The sequence below is a fragment of the Neltuma alba genome, unplaced genomic scaffold (genome assembly GCF_004799145.2).
Source record: "Neltuma alba isolate B1F8T4 unplaced genomic scaffold, ASM479914v2 tig00011342_pilon, whole genome shotgun sequence".
Taxonomy (NCBI): Eukaryota; Viridiplantae; Streptophyta; class Magnoliopsida; order Fabales; family Fabaceae; genus Neltuma; species Neltuma alba.
The window spans coordinates 141,267-158,985 of record NW_021636043.1 but is presented as its reverse complement, the minus strand read 5'-3'; the positions used below and the strand labels follow the sequence as shown (position 1 = coordinate 158,985).

Genomic DNA, 17,719 nt, shown 5'->3' with positions numbered 1-17,719 from the left:
GTCACTCTTATGATATATGGACTATGGACTAAAACAAAAGCTCCAAGACCTTTCAGTGCGATGGGTCCCAGTGATGATTCCCGTTAAAGCCTATTCCTGCTTATCATTGACCCTCTTGCTGGTGCACCCACCCGGCAAGTTTAGGTTTTCTTTTGTATTGTCTTCGACCTGATGGTTTAATGAGTTTCAGTATCGTCTATTGGTAATCGATAATAATAAATGAAAAAGTTACTCGGAAAGAATCTTAGAACTCGGAAGTCTTGCGAGTTGCAAGCCGCTGTATTGAGAGAGTTCCACGTATAACGGAATAAAGAATATACGCGGGTGATAATTTCTGACCACAGGGAGGGGGAAAAAAATCAATCCTGGCAACTTTTCCCATTTTCTTAGCATAACCCTCCCTCGTAGGACCACGTTCTCCGTGCATGGAAGCTGAGGAAAGCGTAGAAACAGCACGGCATTGGTGGCGGTGACGGAAGCATTATTTCCGTGCAGAACAGTGGCGGAGGAAATTTCTATTTCTCATTCTTCTTCGTCTTCGGACATGGAGTCGAGCCCATCGGATGCAGTCGTATTCGCTGGACTCTGTCTGGCTTTGGGAGTTGCTTGTAGGCATGTTTTGCGCGGGACCAGAGTACCTTATACAGTTGTTCTGCTCATCATTGGCGTGGGCCTTGGATCATTAGGTTTGCTTTCTCACAATTCATTTCCGGAATTGAGCCTCCTTCTCTTCTTTTGTAATAAACTAGTGTTGCATGGAGTCTACTGTTTACGTACGGCTTGTCAGAATTTTTTGTATCATGTATCGATTTTGCTATCCTCGTTTTGGCTTTTTGAACCCTTGAATGTGGGATTTGAAATTTTCCATGTCATTTCTTTTTTGGGCTTTTAGAAGCAACAGAAGGGTGGAAATGATGAAGTAAAAGGTTTGGTTAACTGTAGGTTGTCGGACCAAAAAATAAAAAAAAGAACAAATAAAGAAAAATCCCAGATGATCATGGACTTCGATTGTAGCTTGCCTTAATTATAAATGTTTGCATATGTGCTTATGTTTTATGATTTATGATTTTACCTATTCTTATATTGACAATTAAGTTGACTGATCGTCATTGCACTTCTCATCAGAATATGGTACTCATCATCAACTGGGAAAGATTGGCAATGGAATTCGTCTTTGTGAGTTTGGTGAACGTTGCATTTTATTAATCTCAAAACATATGTTCTTGTCAAAGAAAATAATTTATGGACTTGGAAATTAGAATGTAAATTCAACTTAAGCATCTTTAGTATTTCCAGCCCATTGTTCAAAATAATTAGAGATTAGCAATTTCAATATGCAGGGTCAAAGATTGATCCAGGGCTTCTACTAGCTGTTTTCCTTCCTCCCCTCCTTTTCGAGGGCTCATTCTCAATGGAATTTCACCAAATTAAGGTTTTCTTTACTCTGTTTTTCCTTGACTATTGGCATAGTTGTATTTATAGTATGATAGTCTCAGACTATTGTGGTTGTCCCTTCCTTATGGATCGTTGCTTTCTATGGCTGTGAATAGTTTACGAAAATAGAGACTTTAGGGTTTCATAGCATGTAGGAAAAATTTTGTAGGAGGATGGTTGGTGGTTATGCAACTAGAAGTACGAAAATGGCAGGTACAGACATACCAAGAACTGAATTTGTGCGACTAAACACTTACACTTTAGAGCCTCAACCTTCAATGGCCTAACCTCAAGATGGCTTGTTAGTGCGAACCAATAGATGCACCTCATCCTCCTTAGACTTTCAAAGAAAAATTTGTTTTAAAATTTCCCCCTAGACCATTTCCTGTACTGGATCCTTTTTGCTGCACTTTGCTGGCGTCTTCATTTTCCTTGACTATATTTTATATTTTGTTTGTTTCACTTTTTATATATGTTTACTGGCCTTCTTCTAGATGGTGAGACTGAATATTCTCTTTGTCACACAAGAGAGGGAAAAAACTAAGAAGCACTTAAATATTTGAAATGGGCTTTCAGATTTTAAGGCCCTCTTCTACAAATTTGAGCCCAAATTTTGAATTTTTTAATGTATTATTTTAAATTTGATATGAAATGGCTATGTTCTCTGATTGAGTAGTGACACTCTTAACATGAAAGTGAAGAATTTGGAAGCCTTAACAAGATTTGAAGAATGACTAACAATGAACATGGTTGAACTGAGATACCCTCTTCTTGGTACTATGACATAATGATGTTATTGACTATCCTTTCTTGCTTTACCAGCAGTACTTTGTCTAATTTTGACTTGATTTTAATTTTTGCTACAGTGGTGTATTGCACAAATGATATTACTAGCTGGTCCGGGTGTTTTGCTCTCAACCTTCTGTCTTGGATCTGTTTTGAAGGTACACGGCAAGCCTGTGTGTTTGAGTTTTATCTTGCATGTCAATTTTTTTTAGTCAATTTATGTCATAATACAGCTTACTTTTCCATATAACTGGAGTTGGAAAACATCACTATTGCTTGGAGGACTTCTGAGTGCAACTGATCCTGTAGCAGTTGTGGCTTTGCTGAAAGAGCTTGGTGCCTGCAAGAAACTGACCACAATAATTGAAGGGGAATCCATGATGAATGATGGGTATTCAATTTTAGATGATTTCACACTTATTATGATTTACTTGTTTTTTCAGGCTACCCAAGATGAATATTGAGTATGCAATTTTAGAGATTTCACTCTTATTCTGTACTTGTTTCTCTATTTGATGATTTTATGCCCTTTACATATTTCCTTTCTGACTGTGCTTGATTTTTATGTCCAGAGTGGCAATGGTTATTTATACACTATTTTATCGGATGGTCCTTGGAGAGAGCTTCAACTGGGTGGCCATAATCAAGTTTCTATCTGAAGCCTCTCTTGGAGCGTAAGTTTTACCTGTTTCTTTATCGCAATAATGGCAAAATTTCGTTCTGCGTATATGATTCTTTCTTTGGTCCAGTGTAGGAATTGGTCTTGCTTTTGGGGTAGCATCAGTTCTGTGGCTTGGATATATTTTTAATGATGCAGTGATGGAGATTACTTTAACACTTGCTGTTAGCTATGTTGCTTACTTTACTGTAAGTTGCTTTCAAACTTGGGTGCATGTTTTAGTATGTTGGGATGTTATCTGTGTATTCAACCATATGTAATCATATTCGATGTTACCATCTAGGGTTATCTCAAAATTGCTTTCATCTTGTGTATGAATGGCTGTTCTCTCTGATAGGCACAAGAGGGTGCTGATGTTTCTGGCATTCTGACAGTGATGACTCTGGGAATGTAAGTTGAGTTTCTGTGCAAAGCATGTTTATCACTTGTATTGTAGACATTCTTGTTTTGAAACTGTTCTTCAGGTTTTACTCTGCAGTTGCAAGGATAGCTTTCGAAAGTGATGGACCAGAAAGCTTGCGTCATTTTTGGTATAGGCTTGTACTTCTGTATATAAATTAAAATGGCATGTTTTATTTGATGAAAGCTTAAACAATCAGTGGCTAGATTTTTATTGCTCCTTTTAAAATTTCAACTAACATTGATTTGAATGCTAGAACAAAGAAAAGATAAAGGAAGTCATAATTCTGTTGGGAGGGTGTTCAAGATTATAGAACTGCCTTTTTTTTTTTTTTTTTTTTGGATTTTACCTCATAATATGGACTATGGAAAGGGTTCCTGTCTTCTCAGTTGCTTGTAGATTTTGTGTTGGAGCTAGTTTTATTTATTTATTTATTACAAAAATTCTATTTCATGGCTTCCATAGAAATTAAGCCATTACTTATCCATTTTTTGATTACTGGGCTTCTATTTATTTATTTATTAATTTTAAATGTTCAATCAAAGAAAATATGCTTTTAGATTTGAATTTCCAATACCATTGTTCTTATTGCATTGTTGATCTACATATCTACTAGATGTTCTTGGAATCCAAGAATGAAATAGATAAGAAATAAGCAAAGGTAAATAGGTATTGTAACTTGAGGGCCTTACAGGAGTACCGGAATCTAAGAATATTAACAAGTTTGGAATGATCATCTATGCTCTAACTTGAGGGGAAAGTTCGTTGATATAAGGAATATTTCAAAGTCAAACTAATATTTGTTTTTATACAGAATAATTATTTTTGGTTTTCTCAGTCATATCTAGCTATCCTTCTGAACATCTTTAATTTATTGTCTGTTGCAAATTTGTTGGAGATTAGTGTCTGATCTGTGATTGACTCCATCCTTATTATGCATTAATGTGTGAACGAGAAAGAGCTTTGAAATTAGACTTTCATTTAACTTTCTGTTGTATTTTCTATACATAGGTTTCAACCCGTTTATATGCCTATAGAATAAAAAGAATTGCAATGAACTCTCTTCAAATATTACAGCACAGCCCCTAATAATTAAACTTTCAGCAATTACACTCTTTTCCCCAAGACACAGGGATTAAATGTCAGTCACTTCTAGATTGGATTAGTGAGCGCCAAACTCAATTAGTAGTTTTGATCAAACTATCAACGATATCATTTTGGGGCAGAGGTGTGTAAATTACCTCAATGATATAATTTTCTGTTCCTTTTCTTTTTCTTTTCTTTCTTTGTGTTGTTTTGTTTGATAAAAGTGGGGGTCGACTTCAACATGATTTGTTTCAATAGATTGTATATGTTTTGATACATTCATGCTTTCATATATAGTTTTTTTCCAGAGAATTGCAATCATATTTTAAATCTTTTTTTTTTTATGTTTCCCAGGGAAATGGTTGCTTATATTTCCAATACATTGATTTTCATATTGAGGTTAGTGCTCAATTGGACTGTCAAATAATATTTAGCCACTGATTTGAGATAATTGATCAAATATTTTTATTCTGGTTGGTTTGAAATTTACATATAACTTTATGTTATTTTTTTTTTTCCCTTTCCATTTTGCAGTGGAGTTATTATTGCTGAAGGCATCCTTAATGGTTCAAGTGTTACTGCTGATGGTAATTTTGACTTCCTAAACTCTATTTTGATATTTGCAACATTTTTTAGTGGCTATGTTATCTGACGGTGGAAAGCAAAATCATGAACAAAATCATCAGATGCTGATAACAATTGGTAAAGCATTGCATATTTTGTGGATAATTTGAGAGAAAAAAATGTGTTCTTTTCATATATCTCATTGAATAATGATATACAAATGGCATATATACATCAAAGGGAATAAAGACACGTAAATAAGAGGATAAAACCTAATGAATGCTAATAAAGGCTATGAATATTTACATTAAATGCGTAAGATTCCCCCACTAGTTGGATCCTAGATGGTGATCATGTCTAACTTGCTTATACAGCTCTTAAAGGCAGGTTTGAGCAATCCCTTCGTTAATACATCTGTAGTATAAAGGTTAGCTAGTAGATAAGTCAGACTTGTTATTCCTTCTTCAACTTTTTCTCTAATGAAATGCCTATCGATCTCCACATGTTGAATGGGATTTAAAACCATGTTTATAACGGCCTTCTTGTCACAATAGAATTTCAGTGGTAAGTTCACGATGACTTATATCTCACTCAAGACTTTTTTCAGCCATAGCTCTTCCATTGTTCCTTGAGCCAATACCCTTAACTTGTCTTCAGCTCCACTGTTCATCACAACTCTTCGTTTTTAACTTTTCCAAGTAGCTAGAGTTCTCCATATAGCAGTAACCAGAGGTTGATTTTCGGTTGAGGTATATTCCTCCCCAATTTGCTTCTGTGCACACCACCACAGTTTTTCAATCATGTTTCCAGAAGAATAATCCTCTGCCTGGAGTACCTTTTAGATACCTCAAAATTCTATAAGCTCCTTTCATACGCTTCTTCTTTGGCTTACTCATGCATTGACTAGCTACACTTACTACAAAAGCTATATTGGGTCTTGTATGAGATAGATAGATTAGCTTCTGAACAAGTCTGATATCTTTCTTTATCAGCAGCGTCTTCTTTCTCATTGTTTTCTTCTTTCTCCTTCTTTGGCTTACTCATTCAACTAAGATGATTTGATGGTTAAGTTTTTGCCATGACATGCTAGCGTATTTGTTGCAGGAAAATCATGGGCCAACCTCTTTCTTCTCTATGCCTATGTTCAAGCATCCAGATGCATAGTAGTTGGAGCACTTTATCCCTTCCTAAGTTATTTTGGACATGGTTTGGATTGGAAAGAGGCTGTATTTCTCGTTTGGTCAGGATTGCGAGGGCCAGTTTCCTTGTCACTATCATTGTCAGTTAAGGCAAGTATACATGATCTTATGATGTAACTTTAATTTGGAGTTATGATGAAAAATGATTACCTCATAATTCTATGAACAAATTTAGGAAAAATTGGCATGACTAGAGAAGGTATACATACAAGAGAAATGAGCCACAATATTAATGACTTATAATGACGTAATAATACCCTAATGGAATGGTATTTGCTTCTATACTACTGATACAGATTATATGCTATTTACATTGGTGAGATAATAATCTAGCAATGAGATAGGTTGTGCTGAGGACAACATCCCCTAATAGAACTTCAGTATAGTACAAGTAAACACGAGTGACCTAGCTATTTGAAGGATATGTCGAATTTTCCTTTCAGCAGGGTGTATGGGTACACGTACTCTTGTGGATAATACTACGCATTTGGAAGAATGGGCTCAAAGTTTGGTTAAAATATTCAACGCCATTGTCTGTATGCAAGGCTTTGATGTTGGTATTGAACTGATTTGGTGTCATGGTGTAGAAGTTGATGAACACTGAGGAGGCTTCAGCCTTATCCTTTAATGTTATTTCTTATATTATCCTTCCTTGCGTCTATAAATACCATGTACTGTGCCTCTTTTGAACACACAATAATTCAAAACTTCTTCTTGTAAGAATCAGTGTATATGATGTGGTCATAATAACCAACATGAGGCTAATAATCATAGCCAATCTCTTGCTTTTGTAATTTTACTTCTAATTATTTTTTGTGTTTCAGCGTTCCACTGGCAAATCAATTGAATTGAATTCAGATACAGGAACACTGGTATGCATACAATTTAAATATTGATCAAAATCAGTTTAGTGAATTGAGTAAAACACTTCTGAAATATTTAATGCATGAATCTCATCTAAATAATTTTATGTCATTTTTGAAAATAGAATGCGTTGACATTATAAATTTTTTGTTAACTTCACTCCAATGCTTGTCATATTTACAGTTTGTTTTCTTCACCGGTGGAATCGTGTTTTTGACAGTCATTGTAAATGCTTCAACTACACAGCTCATTTTACACCTCCTAGATATGGATAAGTTCTCTTCAGCTAAGGTCAGTTTTTTATTTTCCTGATCTTCTGGATGCAAATTTTCTCCTTGTTTTAAATGATGAAATAGTTTGTGCAGTAATTTATGAAATCTTATCTAGCAGTTATATTTTGGTCTTGGCCCTTATATTCTTCTCATTGACAGAAACGGATCCATGAGTACTCAAAGTCTGAATTGTTCCGCAAAGCATTAGAGGCTTTCGGCACGCTTGGCAATGATGAGGAACTGGGACCGGCTGATTGGCCGACGGTGAAGGGATATTTGACATGCTTAAATAGCAATGAAGGTCAATGTATTCACTATCATGGTGCACCTGAAAGTGACAGCACTCTGGATCCTATGAAATTGGAAGATTTAAGAATATGCTTTTTAAATGGTATGGAATCTGTGGGTGTCTATCGATCCTGACACTTGTTTCATTTTCTAATTTCTCAATTGTACCCTTTGTCAGTTCTATTACAACAGCAGAGACTTCTTCAATTCTTTCTATACCATTAGTTTTGCATGAGATATTGATTTCTTTCTTAAATGATTTTCTATTTGAGTGAAACTTTATTCAATTAGTTATCCACTCCTTATTCAATATTGCCACGTGAAAAATTCGTCAAATACAAAGTCATAAAGTTTTATTTTTCCAGCTGTGCATCTGTTGTATTTGCTGCTTTCAGGGATAGGATTTTGCCTCCACCTTCCATTTCCATCTCTTGAGTGGATAACAGATCAAGCCCCATGTTCTTCCGTAACCTTAATTAATTTACATATCTCAACTTTTTGAATTATACAAATAAATGAAATTTGGAGAGACTTCTTAAGTACCGTTTTTTCATTTATAATCTACTTGGTTTTAACCTTTTGCTCACATTTTTGAAGTCAAAAGAATTTTTATTTATAGATATATGAAGAATCAATTAAATAATGCAGTGAAGCATTAGTATCTTTAAGGATTTCTAAATTCATCATTTTGAGAGAATAATTGTTAAAAATTGGTGTAATTCTTACTGGAAATCTTAGAGCAAATATTAGTCTGTCTTCAATAAATATGCTCTGCATAATTTTCTTTTGCCCTAAAGGTTTTCATTTAATTATATTCCGTTCAATCCTTTGCTCCCCCCTCCCTGCACAGATGATTAGTTTCAGGATCTGTCTGTTTTCAACTTCAGTTTTAGTTGGTGGATTGTTCAATAGTACATGAAGATCAGTGATGTCTATCAAGCTTGGTACGCATTGTTGGGCATTTTTTCAAAAGGAAAAATGGTGCAAGCTTTTGGAATATTCAATTAGTGGGATAAGACTTGTTGGTGTTGTTGGTGTTGTTGGTGTTGTTGGTGTAAGCTTTAGATATCCTCTTGAAAGGATTTTTGAAGTTGTGAGTTATATATATTCAATTAGAAAGCTTCTTACCCCGTCATCCTTTTCTTTATGGGGGGATGAATTTTGATGGTTGTATGGTTAATTCATGAGTTTTGTTCATCTAAATTCCCAGGAGATAAGATGCCAATTTATATATTTTGCATTGCCTGCGGTTGCACTTCCTTTACAAAAGTCACTACTCATGTTAGTAAGCTTTATTATAAAGGAGAGGGGCTACACAAACACAGATAGCCTCCATTCTAAGCTAACTCAAGCAAGTAGTGGTCTCTTGTCCGCAAAGTTGTTGGATCTGATGCAATCTTATCATTCTCCTGACCTATAAACTGAATATCTTCAACGAATTGACGTCTGATATCTTGACTAATATTAGAGCTTGTCTTGTTTAAGGTGTTCAAACTGCTTACTGGGAGATGCTTGATGAGAGAAGAATTTCACAAACAACAGCTGACATCTTAGTGAGATCAGTGGAGGATGCTAGAGATTTGGCTTCACTTGAGCCTTTATGTGATTGGAAAGGTTTAAGAGATAGAGTTCGCTTTCCAAGCTATTACAATTTCCTTCAGACTGGAGTTTTACCACAGAAATTAGTTACATATTTTGTTGTGGAAAGATTGGAATCTGCATGTTGTATTTGTGCTGCATTCCTTCATGCCCATAAAATTGCTCGACAACAGTTGCATGACTTCACAGGTAACATTCTATTTTTGTAGTCTGGTCTTTTTAATTTTCTCACGCTATTTCCATTTTCTTGTGTAGAAAGTGATGTGTCTATGTGGTTGTATGGTATGAATTACTACTTGCATGTTCTCTTTTATTTTCAGTTGGATAGGCCGAGAATTTTCGTTTCCCTTTCTCTTATGTATATATTTGGTTTATTCCTTCATTTGTCTTTGGGATCTGATCGGCTGAGACGAGGCCAATCCTTCACTATATATGTACTGCTATTCATATGATATAGTACCCAAGAGAACACTAGACAAAACGACACTAGAATATGAAATAACCCAACATAACAGTAGGGAAAGCACCACTGGAATTGATTAAAATCACAACATTCCTCCCCCAGAACTGAAGGAAATTACGCTGGAAGATAACTCACGTCACACTGATCCCATACAAAATATACAAGAAAATAATGAATAAAGACAATCTTCCTCCACCCCTGACCTGGCATTCAAGAGGCTAAAGCTCTCCTCACCACTCTCAGATTGCAAAATAAGTCTACCCCCTGTCCAGGATGCCCAATTGGTTAAAAAGATGTCAAAAATAACCAAAACAGTCTCCAAAACACTTTAAACAAAAGACAGGCCTAAAACACCCTAGAGCGCTCTAACTCTCAGCCTCTTTCTTCAAATTGGTGGAAATCTTAAAGTCAACTCTCTGACCACCATAAAGCAACTTTTATTTTCCCTCTTATAGGTCTGGCTAGCAAAGATGACTCTATCATTACCCTCCCCTAAAAGCTTCGCCTTGTCTTCAAGGTGAAAATTAGAGGTAAGTATTAGTGGCTTCCTCCATGTACTGCTCAGCTTACTTTGTTTGATTGTGTACATCAAAAGGAATAATTGAATTTCATCTTGAACCTTGGATGTAGATGATTCAATCTCTTCAATGGATTCTCTAGAAGTTATATCAACATAGGCATGAGACTCTTAATAGACAACAGGATCAATTATAGAAGTCCAAGTTTCAATGAATCTAAGTGGAAAACCAGCCGTCATTTTGTTGAGAGTGGCTCTTTCGGTAGAAATTATTGGCAACAAGAATTGAACAGAAGTAGATTTCTCAAGAAAACCTGTGAACTTATGGAGGAAAAGAATGTTTTTCATTGATACTGAATGATTTTGGTACATCACATATATACAAGGGAGAAAGACAGAGGAGTAAAGGCTGATCAATGGGCCTAATAAATGCTAATAAACTGTAATAAAATAGGATATTTCCATACTCCCCCTCGTGTTGGATCATAGATTCTGATCATGTCCAGCTTGCTTATACACTCATCAACAATGCAAGATAATGTCTTCTAGAACAAAAGAACAAACAACAACAATGCTCAATTACCCTTCACAGTCGGCAACAACCCAAGGTGTTATGATATTCCTTTTGGCAATTAATGCTGTAAATGTAATGGGATGAGCTATGTTTATTTCCCCTTCATCCATGTCTTCAGATGACAGTGATATTTCATCCATCATCATCAATGAAAGTGTTGGAGAAGGAGAAGAAGCAAGGAAGTTCCTTGATGATGTTCATATGAAATTCCCTCAGGTTTGAAGTTAGACTCTTCAGTCAGTGTTTCTTATTATTAGTTTTACTGGAACCTTGGATTCTGGTTGTCGAATTGATTGATCCATGCTCCATATAACAGTCAAAGTTTGTGACCCTTGAGTATAGTTTGAAGCATTACACGGAGAAGCTTATTTCCCTAATATGCATTATGTATTTGATATGTCTACTTTTCAGGTTCTTCGTGTTGTGAAAACAAGGCAAGCTGCATATTTAGTGTTAAACCATTTAATTGAATATGTTCAAAACCTTGAAAAGTCTGGGTTACTGCAAGAAAAAATGAAGCTGCATCTTCATGAGGCTGTCCAGGTATCTTCAGGAGTTATTAGTTCTTTTGTTTCATCTCTGGTCTCAAGTTGAGCACTCTCCTGTGAGAAATTGCAAAATCACATGATGGTTTCTTTTGTTTCAGACTGATTTGAAGAAATTAGTTAGGACTCCTTTATCGTTGAAGTTTCCTGAAAAGAATAGTATACATCCTATGTTGGGTTCGCTGCTATCTTCTGTCCATGTCCATGAACCACTTTCAAGCAATAGCGGGGAAATGATGAAATTGCGTGGTCTGACACTTTACAAAGAAGGATCCAAACCAGACGGTATTTGGTTAATTTCTAGTGGGGTTGTGAAGGTGAGACAATGATTTTTTATTACTCAGCTCTAGATTTTTATGATCTAATTTTTAATGCAAATGAAGCGTATTTGAATATTGCTGTTTTGGCAGTGGGAAAGCAATATAATGAGAAACAAGCACTCCTTTTGTCCAACTTTTACTCATGGGAGCACATTGGGTCTGTATGAAGTACTCACTGGAAGACCATATATCTGTGATGTTATAACAGATTCAGTAGTGCTCTGTTTTTTCCTTGAAGATGACAAGATATTATCATGTCTCAAGTCAGATCCTTCTGTTGAAGACTTCTTGTGGCAGGTATGGGTAATAATATTATTTCTATAGCTGCTGTATGATGAATGTTTTTGGCTTCTTGTTGATTTTGAAAGCACAGAATACATGGTTTGTGGCAATTATGCTGTACCTCGAAAGTGGGTTTCTTTTCCTTTTTTAAAATTGCGTCTTTTACAGTGTACTTCATCATGGGTGTCATAACCGATCAAAAGATGTTTCTTAATGGATGCTTGGTACTGCAGAAATCAGAAATGTTATGTAATATGATTAGACGACTATGATCAATTGTGATTTGCTGCGACACTAGATTATTTTGTTTTGCAGGAGAGTGCCATTTTCCTTTGCAAGATCTTGCTTCCTCAGATATTTGAAAAAATGGCAATGCAAAATTTAAGAGCCCTTGTTGTGGAAAGATCTGTAATGACCGTATACATTAGGGGAGAATCGATAGAAATACCTCACCATTCAGTTGGAATTTTACTTGAAGGATGCGTTAAAATGGAAGGTCTTCAAGAACTGATAACATCACCAGCTGCTCTTTTGCCTTCACGTGGGAATCTAATTTTCCAGAATCTGGAAGCTTCTGGTAATTGAAATTAATTTATACCTTCTCAGATATGTTTTCCAGTGTAATCATGTTATTGTTTTCTTTTCTTTCTTCCCAAAAAAAGAAAGACCTAATTACGGGGCATATCTTCCCTGGATACTGCATCATTGATGCTTATCATAGGTCTTTTTAGATTGAGAGCATTAAAATAAGAGGCTTAGGGCAAGATGATTTTTTTAACCATTTCAATAAATCATATTATCTGTTTCTATTGCATATTCTGTTTCACTATTTCAGTTAGAAACCAAACAAGCAAAGGAAACGTAATTTATACTTCTTTTCTTGGCTTTCAACGATAACAGGTATAGAAAACGGAAGTTTTTCTCATCAAGCTTCATCTTATCTAGTTGAAAAAAGAGCAAGGGTAATCGTGTTTGACGTTGCAGCATTTGAGGCTGATGCTGTTCTTTCTAGAAGGTCAAGTTCACTGTTAACTCATGCAGTTGATTATCCCCATAGATTAAGCAAAGAAAATAGGGGTTTTGTAAGTCTTCTTGGAAATTTCATCCCAAGGCAACATAAGCAATATTGCCAAGGTGTTGGACAACAAACCGATAGTTTGTCTGCAAGGGCAATGCAGTTGAGCATTTATGGTTGCACGGTATGTTGGTACATTAGATTGATATTAACTTCATTGATGGGAAACTTTTTGTGCATGGTATTGTTCTCACATTCAGTCAATCAGTCACTGAAAGAATTCAGCACTTAATTAGCAGGGTTTTGAACTTTTGATGGATAACCTCCCTTGCCTTTGTAGGGCTAGGGGCCTCTAATGTGCCTCCATTTAGTGCTCTTTAATGCCCTTTAAAATGTCTTATTTTCCAAATATTTTTTTCTTTTTTTTTTAGTATTAAATTCTACATAACATGAGTGACATTTTGATATCTTATGGTAGTTTTGAATTTTCATAATTCTACATAAAATGAGTGAGATTTTGATATCTTATGGGCATAAAATGATGCACCATTTTATGCTTACAAGATATCAAAATCTCACTCATTATATGTAGGATCTAATGCTCAAAAGAAATAGGAAAAAACATTGGGAGGTTGGTGTATTACAAAAAGCATTAGAGAGAGGCACATTAATGGCTCCAAAACCGCCTTCGTTATGTCATTTTTTTCCTTTGTAAAAAAATTGAAGCTTTTGATATAACATCTGTTCCTAGCAAATTTAGTTGCTAGGTATAACTGATTATCCTTGTAAAAGTATTATGATTTGGTCTGATTCTGATCCTACACAAGCTTCAGCGGAATAAACCCTCGTAATTGACTCTCAGGTAAGTTTCTAATATGTTCAAAGGTTTCTGTTGAATGGAGATTGGTCGATGAATCCTTCAAACTGAGAGGTGTAACTATCAGCACAGAAGTCGCATTGACCATCAACTTCTCAGACTGTAAAATCTGCACCGTTTTTTAAGAATATCACGAAAGTCAATGAGGAATCGAAAGTATTTTTATTGTTACAACTTGCAAAAATTCTTGAGCTGTCTCAAGCTTATTTTCTATAACTTCCCATCTGATTTTTCAGGTGGACATCTGTCAGCGGAGAAGTTTGTCCGGCAGTCCTTCAGGAACCCCTCATATGAAGATGGACCTTGCAGTGAGCCAGTGCACAGGGAATGTTGCAAATGCCTCTGTCCAAGGCAGAGAACAAAGAGGAAGTTACACGGATTACACAGCTGCTGAATCTGCTGGTGAAGAAGATATCATAGTAAGGATTGATTAACCAAGAAGACAATGTTTTGGGGAGTCATCAATTTGATTATGATCAATGAATCATGGATCATTAATTTTATTCAACTAATGACTTAGTTTTAAAAACATTGATTTAGTTTTAAAAACATTGATCTCTCACAAACAAATTATATACTAGAAAAAGTCAACTATATGGAAGATTTCTCACCATCCTGTTATTGAAAAAACAAAACTTCATGCGCTACTTGTATGCTAGACTAGAATCGAAACCAAGAAAAGAGATGTTATTCACAGTAGAAGGCCTGAACTCCAGAGGATTATTCCAACCCTTCAAATGAGCTTTTGACCATCTCATTTTTGCATTTTTAATCTCAAGACCTTCAATGTGCTCCATCATTATTCCAGCAGTTTTGTGTTTGACCAATTCATGGCATCCAGGCCTATAGTCATATAAATCACCAGGATAATTGGTAATCCTTCTGTAAGTGAGATTCACGTTGACGAATCTCAGGTTTCTTAAAAGCCCTCTTTTTGAACCAGAGAGGAAGACACCATTTTCTGAATTTGCTGTGATGTTAGTGAAAAGAATGTTTGAAATTGAACCCTCCTTTGAGGTTGAGTTTCTTGGGCACGTCGTGACGTATATTGGTTCAGCTCTTCCCCACCATAATGGGTCGTAGTATCTTGTGCTGATTTTTATGTTTGAGAATACAATGTCGCTTACATTTCCTGCAAAATAACGTTTAAATTTCAAAACATCTAGTGCCGTGTCACACGATCTATTGGCAAGTCTTGAACGAAGTAGCATTTCATATGATCTAATTTATCAAATTTTTCCTGAAGTAAAAAGAAACTAATCATCTTAACTCATTTCCCAGCCATTACTGATAAAACGCGAAGACCTAAACTGAAACAGGGAACATACCTCCATCACGGATCTGAAATCCCAAGCCTCTATGAGAATCCACAATGGTGATATTATCGAAGACAAAGTGTTTGAAATCGAACACGCTGGCGCTGCCAAGCTTGATGGCACAAGACTTTGTTCGAATCCAACAGTTAGCGGCAGTGAGGTTGAAGACAGCACCAGTGGATGATTTTGGGCAGATTGCATCGTCGCCAGTGTCAATGTGGCATCTGTTGATTACTGTGTTGTTTGAATCCTCAATGTCAATCCCATCATTGTTTGGAATATTGAAGTCTCCATAAATTGAAACATCCTCAACTGTTATCTTGTTGCTTCTTACCAAGTGTAAACTGCATATCACAAATGTTGATGAAACGTTTAAAAAGTCTGTGCGATTTACTCTTGTCCCCCCCCCTCCCCCAGTTATGCTTATCCCAAGTTCTGGATCAAACAATATGTTGACACAAATAATTGAGTTACTTGGACTTGGAGCAACATCAATATCAACAATTATTTCTTATAAAAAGATTACGTAAACCTTTCTCTATTTTCGACACGTATTAAGACCTTCCTCCAAGATAAGGACTAAATTATACACTCTCTTTTGAATTTTACCAATTTTTTATTTTCAAGCTAAGTTATTGAAAGACTGACTTTAAATTTTGCGTGCAAGGAACTCAAATCACAACGAAATGGTTTTACAAAACTCGTTTAATTTTCCACATATAAATGTCCCCACCAGCACCAGGCTGAGATCATCTTATCTTTTAGCTTCAAATAACTTCTTCACACTTGAAATTTGATTTAAACCTCTTTAAATTTAAAATTTACGCAAAGACTCTCCATACTAATAATCAATCTTTCATTGATAAAATAAAACATCATTAGGAGTTTATTTATATCAGAATTAAAATCTATGAGAGTCAGCTATCCACATCCCAAAGTCCACAGAAACGACAAAAAAATTTCTGCATAATTTTAAAACAATAATTTAATCCCTCTAATTTTGACTTAGTTACCACTAACTTAATTCATGAAGGTTAACTTGTCCAACACTCCCTTTTCAGCCATTTAATCCCTGGGTCCATATAGCTTCAAAAAAATCATCATCTAGTTCTTCAAGAATCAATACGTAACTGAACGATAGAATGAAGAAATTAATAGATTAAAGGTAAAAACTAAAAACTTGATAGACTGGGTTGCACGGAATTAAATTGTAAGAATAAATGATTAATTTTCCAAAAATGGAAAAAAAAGGAATAAAAATAGCATAAAAGTAATATATATATATATATATATATATATATAAAATAAGAAACTGACCACCAGTAAGCAGGCTCATAGAGAGTAATATTGGAGACTCGAACATCGGTGCAGCCCAAAAACCCAATAAGCCTGGGCCTACACTCATCCCCCAAGCAAGCCCCCGTCTCATTCCAACTCACCATTACGTTCTTCCTCACGTCCTTCCTTACCACGTACTTCAGCGCCTGTCCGTCTACCACTCCCCCGCCGCCGATCCCCACCTCCGTTGCGTTCTCCGCCACCACGGCGTACCATCGCGACGGATCCCGAGGATAGTCTCTCTGCCTCGTTCCCGCCAGGATCCTCGCTCCGGCCTCCACGTTCAGCACCACTCCGGATTTCAGATACACCGTCGCCGTCAGGTACTTCCCCGGCGCCGGGAAGTTGACCTTGCAGGGACCGCCGACCGGACAGGAGTCGATCGCCGATTGGATTGCTCGCGTGTCGTACCGGCGACCATTGCCTACGGCTCCGAAGGCCGTGACTGAAACTGTGATTGGGATCGGGTTCAGAGCTAGTGAAGTGGCAACATGTGATAGGAGGATAAAGTAAAACGAGATGATTTGAAGGAGAAAGAGGTAAGGCTTGGGCATTTCTGGCTTTGGACTCATTGTGGCTCTATAGATTCTTGCTTTGCTTGGCATACAAATCCAAATCTATATAGTCTCTCACCCTCATGCATATTTCAAAAGGATTACATCATCTTGTTCTGATCCTGAATGATATCAAAACTCAAAAACTCCATTGGATCGAATGATTAAAAAATTCAAAATATTGCCGGAGTTGTTGGAATAATAACTCACGTAAGACCAGTGGATAAGGCCATGGAGGTTCCCCGCTTGAGGCATTCAATTATCCGTCCGAAGTCCAAGCCCCACATAGATTTTTAATTTTTCTTTTTATCTCAAATAAAAGGGATGCAGAAATTATAATTTAACTTTAAAATGAAAATATAATAAATTCTGGACTTGCCTATTTCTTCTACGAAAAACATGCCCATGTGACATCATCTCAAATGAATTTTTTTAATATGATTATATGATTGGCTCAGATTTAAATATTGTTATACTCAACTAGGATGCTTTTCTAAGGAAATCTTCTGCATTTACACCAACTCAAATTCAAACTCGAAATTTTATGTTTAAACAATCAAATCTCGTTTGGTTTTACTCAAAACTTTTCTAAGGAAAAAAAAAGTATGCGCACAGGCATGTAATGATCATCTCCAAGGGCAAGTGCAAATTCTTTCCTCTCATCAACTGAAAAAAGTCAAACAAATAAGTAAACCAGACAATGCTGAAGCATGTGGAGGCCAAGACAATGTTGTGGAGAATAAATAT

The 17,719-nt window shown here is 36.1% G+C and overlaps 2 protein-coding genes across 5 annotated transcripts; one reads left to right on the top strand and one right to left on the bottom strand.

Annotated features, from left to right (window-relative positions):
- The first annotated feature begins 217 nt into the window (after positions 1-217).
- On the top strand, positions 218-14,394 carry LOC114712270 (sodium/hydrogen exchanger 7-like). 3 transcript variants are annotated; one of them, XM_028896770.1, is made up of 23 exons: positions 218-686; positions 1,126-1,176; positions 1,341-1,432; positions 2,301-2,378; positions 2,454-2,611; positions 2,793-2,894; positions 2,970-3,087; positions 3,237-3,289; positions 3,364-3,429; positions 4,740-4,784; positions 4,920-4,972; positions 6,054-6,238; positions 6,973-7,020; positions 7,196-7,303; positions 7,444-7,675; positions 9,058-9,360; positions 10,844-10,941; positions 11,137-11,268; positions 11,372-11,587; positions 11,681-11,887; positions 12,188-12,449; positions 12,773-13,071; positions 13,750-13,812. In XM_028896770.1, exons 1-23 carry the CDS (start codon positions 545-547, stop codon positions 13,759-13,761), a joined length of 3,060 nt encoding a protein of 1,019 aa, XP_028752603.1. In that variant the 5' UTR covers positions 218-544; the 3' UTR covers positions 13,762-13,812. The 3 variants fall into 3 exon arrangements, with proteins under 3 accessions (XP_028752603.1, XP_028752601.1, XP_028752604.1); XM_028896768.1 differs by lacking the exon at positions 13,750-13,812 and adding an exon at positions 14,001-14,394 and having other exon boundaries at positions 220-686; XM_028896771.1 differs by lacking the exons at positions 1,341-1,432; positions 13,750-13,812 and adding an exon at positions 14,001-14,394 and having other exon boundaries at positions 649-686.
- On the bottom strand, positions 13,851-17,171 carry LOC114712271 (exo-poly-alpha-D-galacturonosidase-like). 2 transcript variants are annotated; one of them, XM_028896773.1, is made up of 4 exons: positions 16,398-17,171; positions 15,093-15,424; positions 14,376-14,896; positions 13,851-14,106 (listed from the first exon to the last, which is right to left on the bottom strand). In XM_028896773.1, exons 1-3 carry the CDS (start codon positions 17,021-17,023, stop codon positions 14,409-14,411), a joined length of 1,446 nt encoding a protein of 481 aa, XP_028752606.1. In that variant the 5' UTR covers positions 17,024-17,171; the 3' UTR covers positions 13,851-14,106; positions 14,376-14,408. The 2 variants fall into 2 exon arrangements, with proteins under 2 accessions (XP_028752606.1, XP_028752605.1); XM_028896772.1 differs by lacking the exon at positions 13,851-14,106 and having other exon boundaries at positions 14,230-14,896.
- Between the last annotated feature and the right edge of the window lie 548 nt (positions 17,172-17,719).

Coding starts and splice junctions, on each gene's coding strand:
- LOC114712271 (XM_028896773.1), bottom strand. CDS start 17,023: ATGCCAAGCAAAGCAAGAATCTATAGAGCCACAATGAGTCCAAAGCCA. Junction 15,425..16,397: donor TATGAGCCTGCTTACTGGTG/GTCAGTTTCTTA, acceptor TGTGATATGCAG/TTTACACTTGGTAAGAAGCA. Junction 14,897..15,092: donor ATTTCAGATCCGTGATGGAG/GTATGTTCCCTG, acceptor GTTATTTTGCAG/GAAATGTAAGCGACATTGTA.
- LOC114712270 (XM_028896768.1), top strand. CDS start 545: ATGGAGTCGAGCCCATCGGATGCAGTCGTATTCGCTGGACTCTGTCTG. Junction 7,021..7,195: donor ATTCAGATACAGGAACACTG/GTATGCATACAA, acceptor TCATATTTACAG/TTTGTTTTCTTCACCGGTGG. Junction 7,304..7,443: donor ATAAGTTCTCTTCAGCTAAG/GTCAGTTTTTTA, acceptor TCTCATTGACAG/AAACGGATCCATGAGTACTC.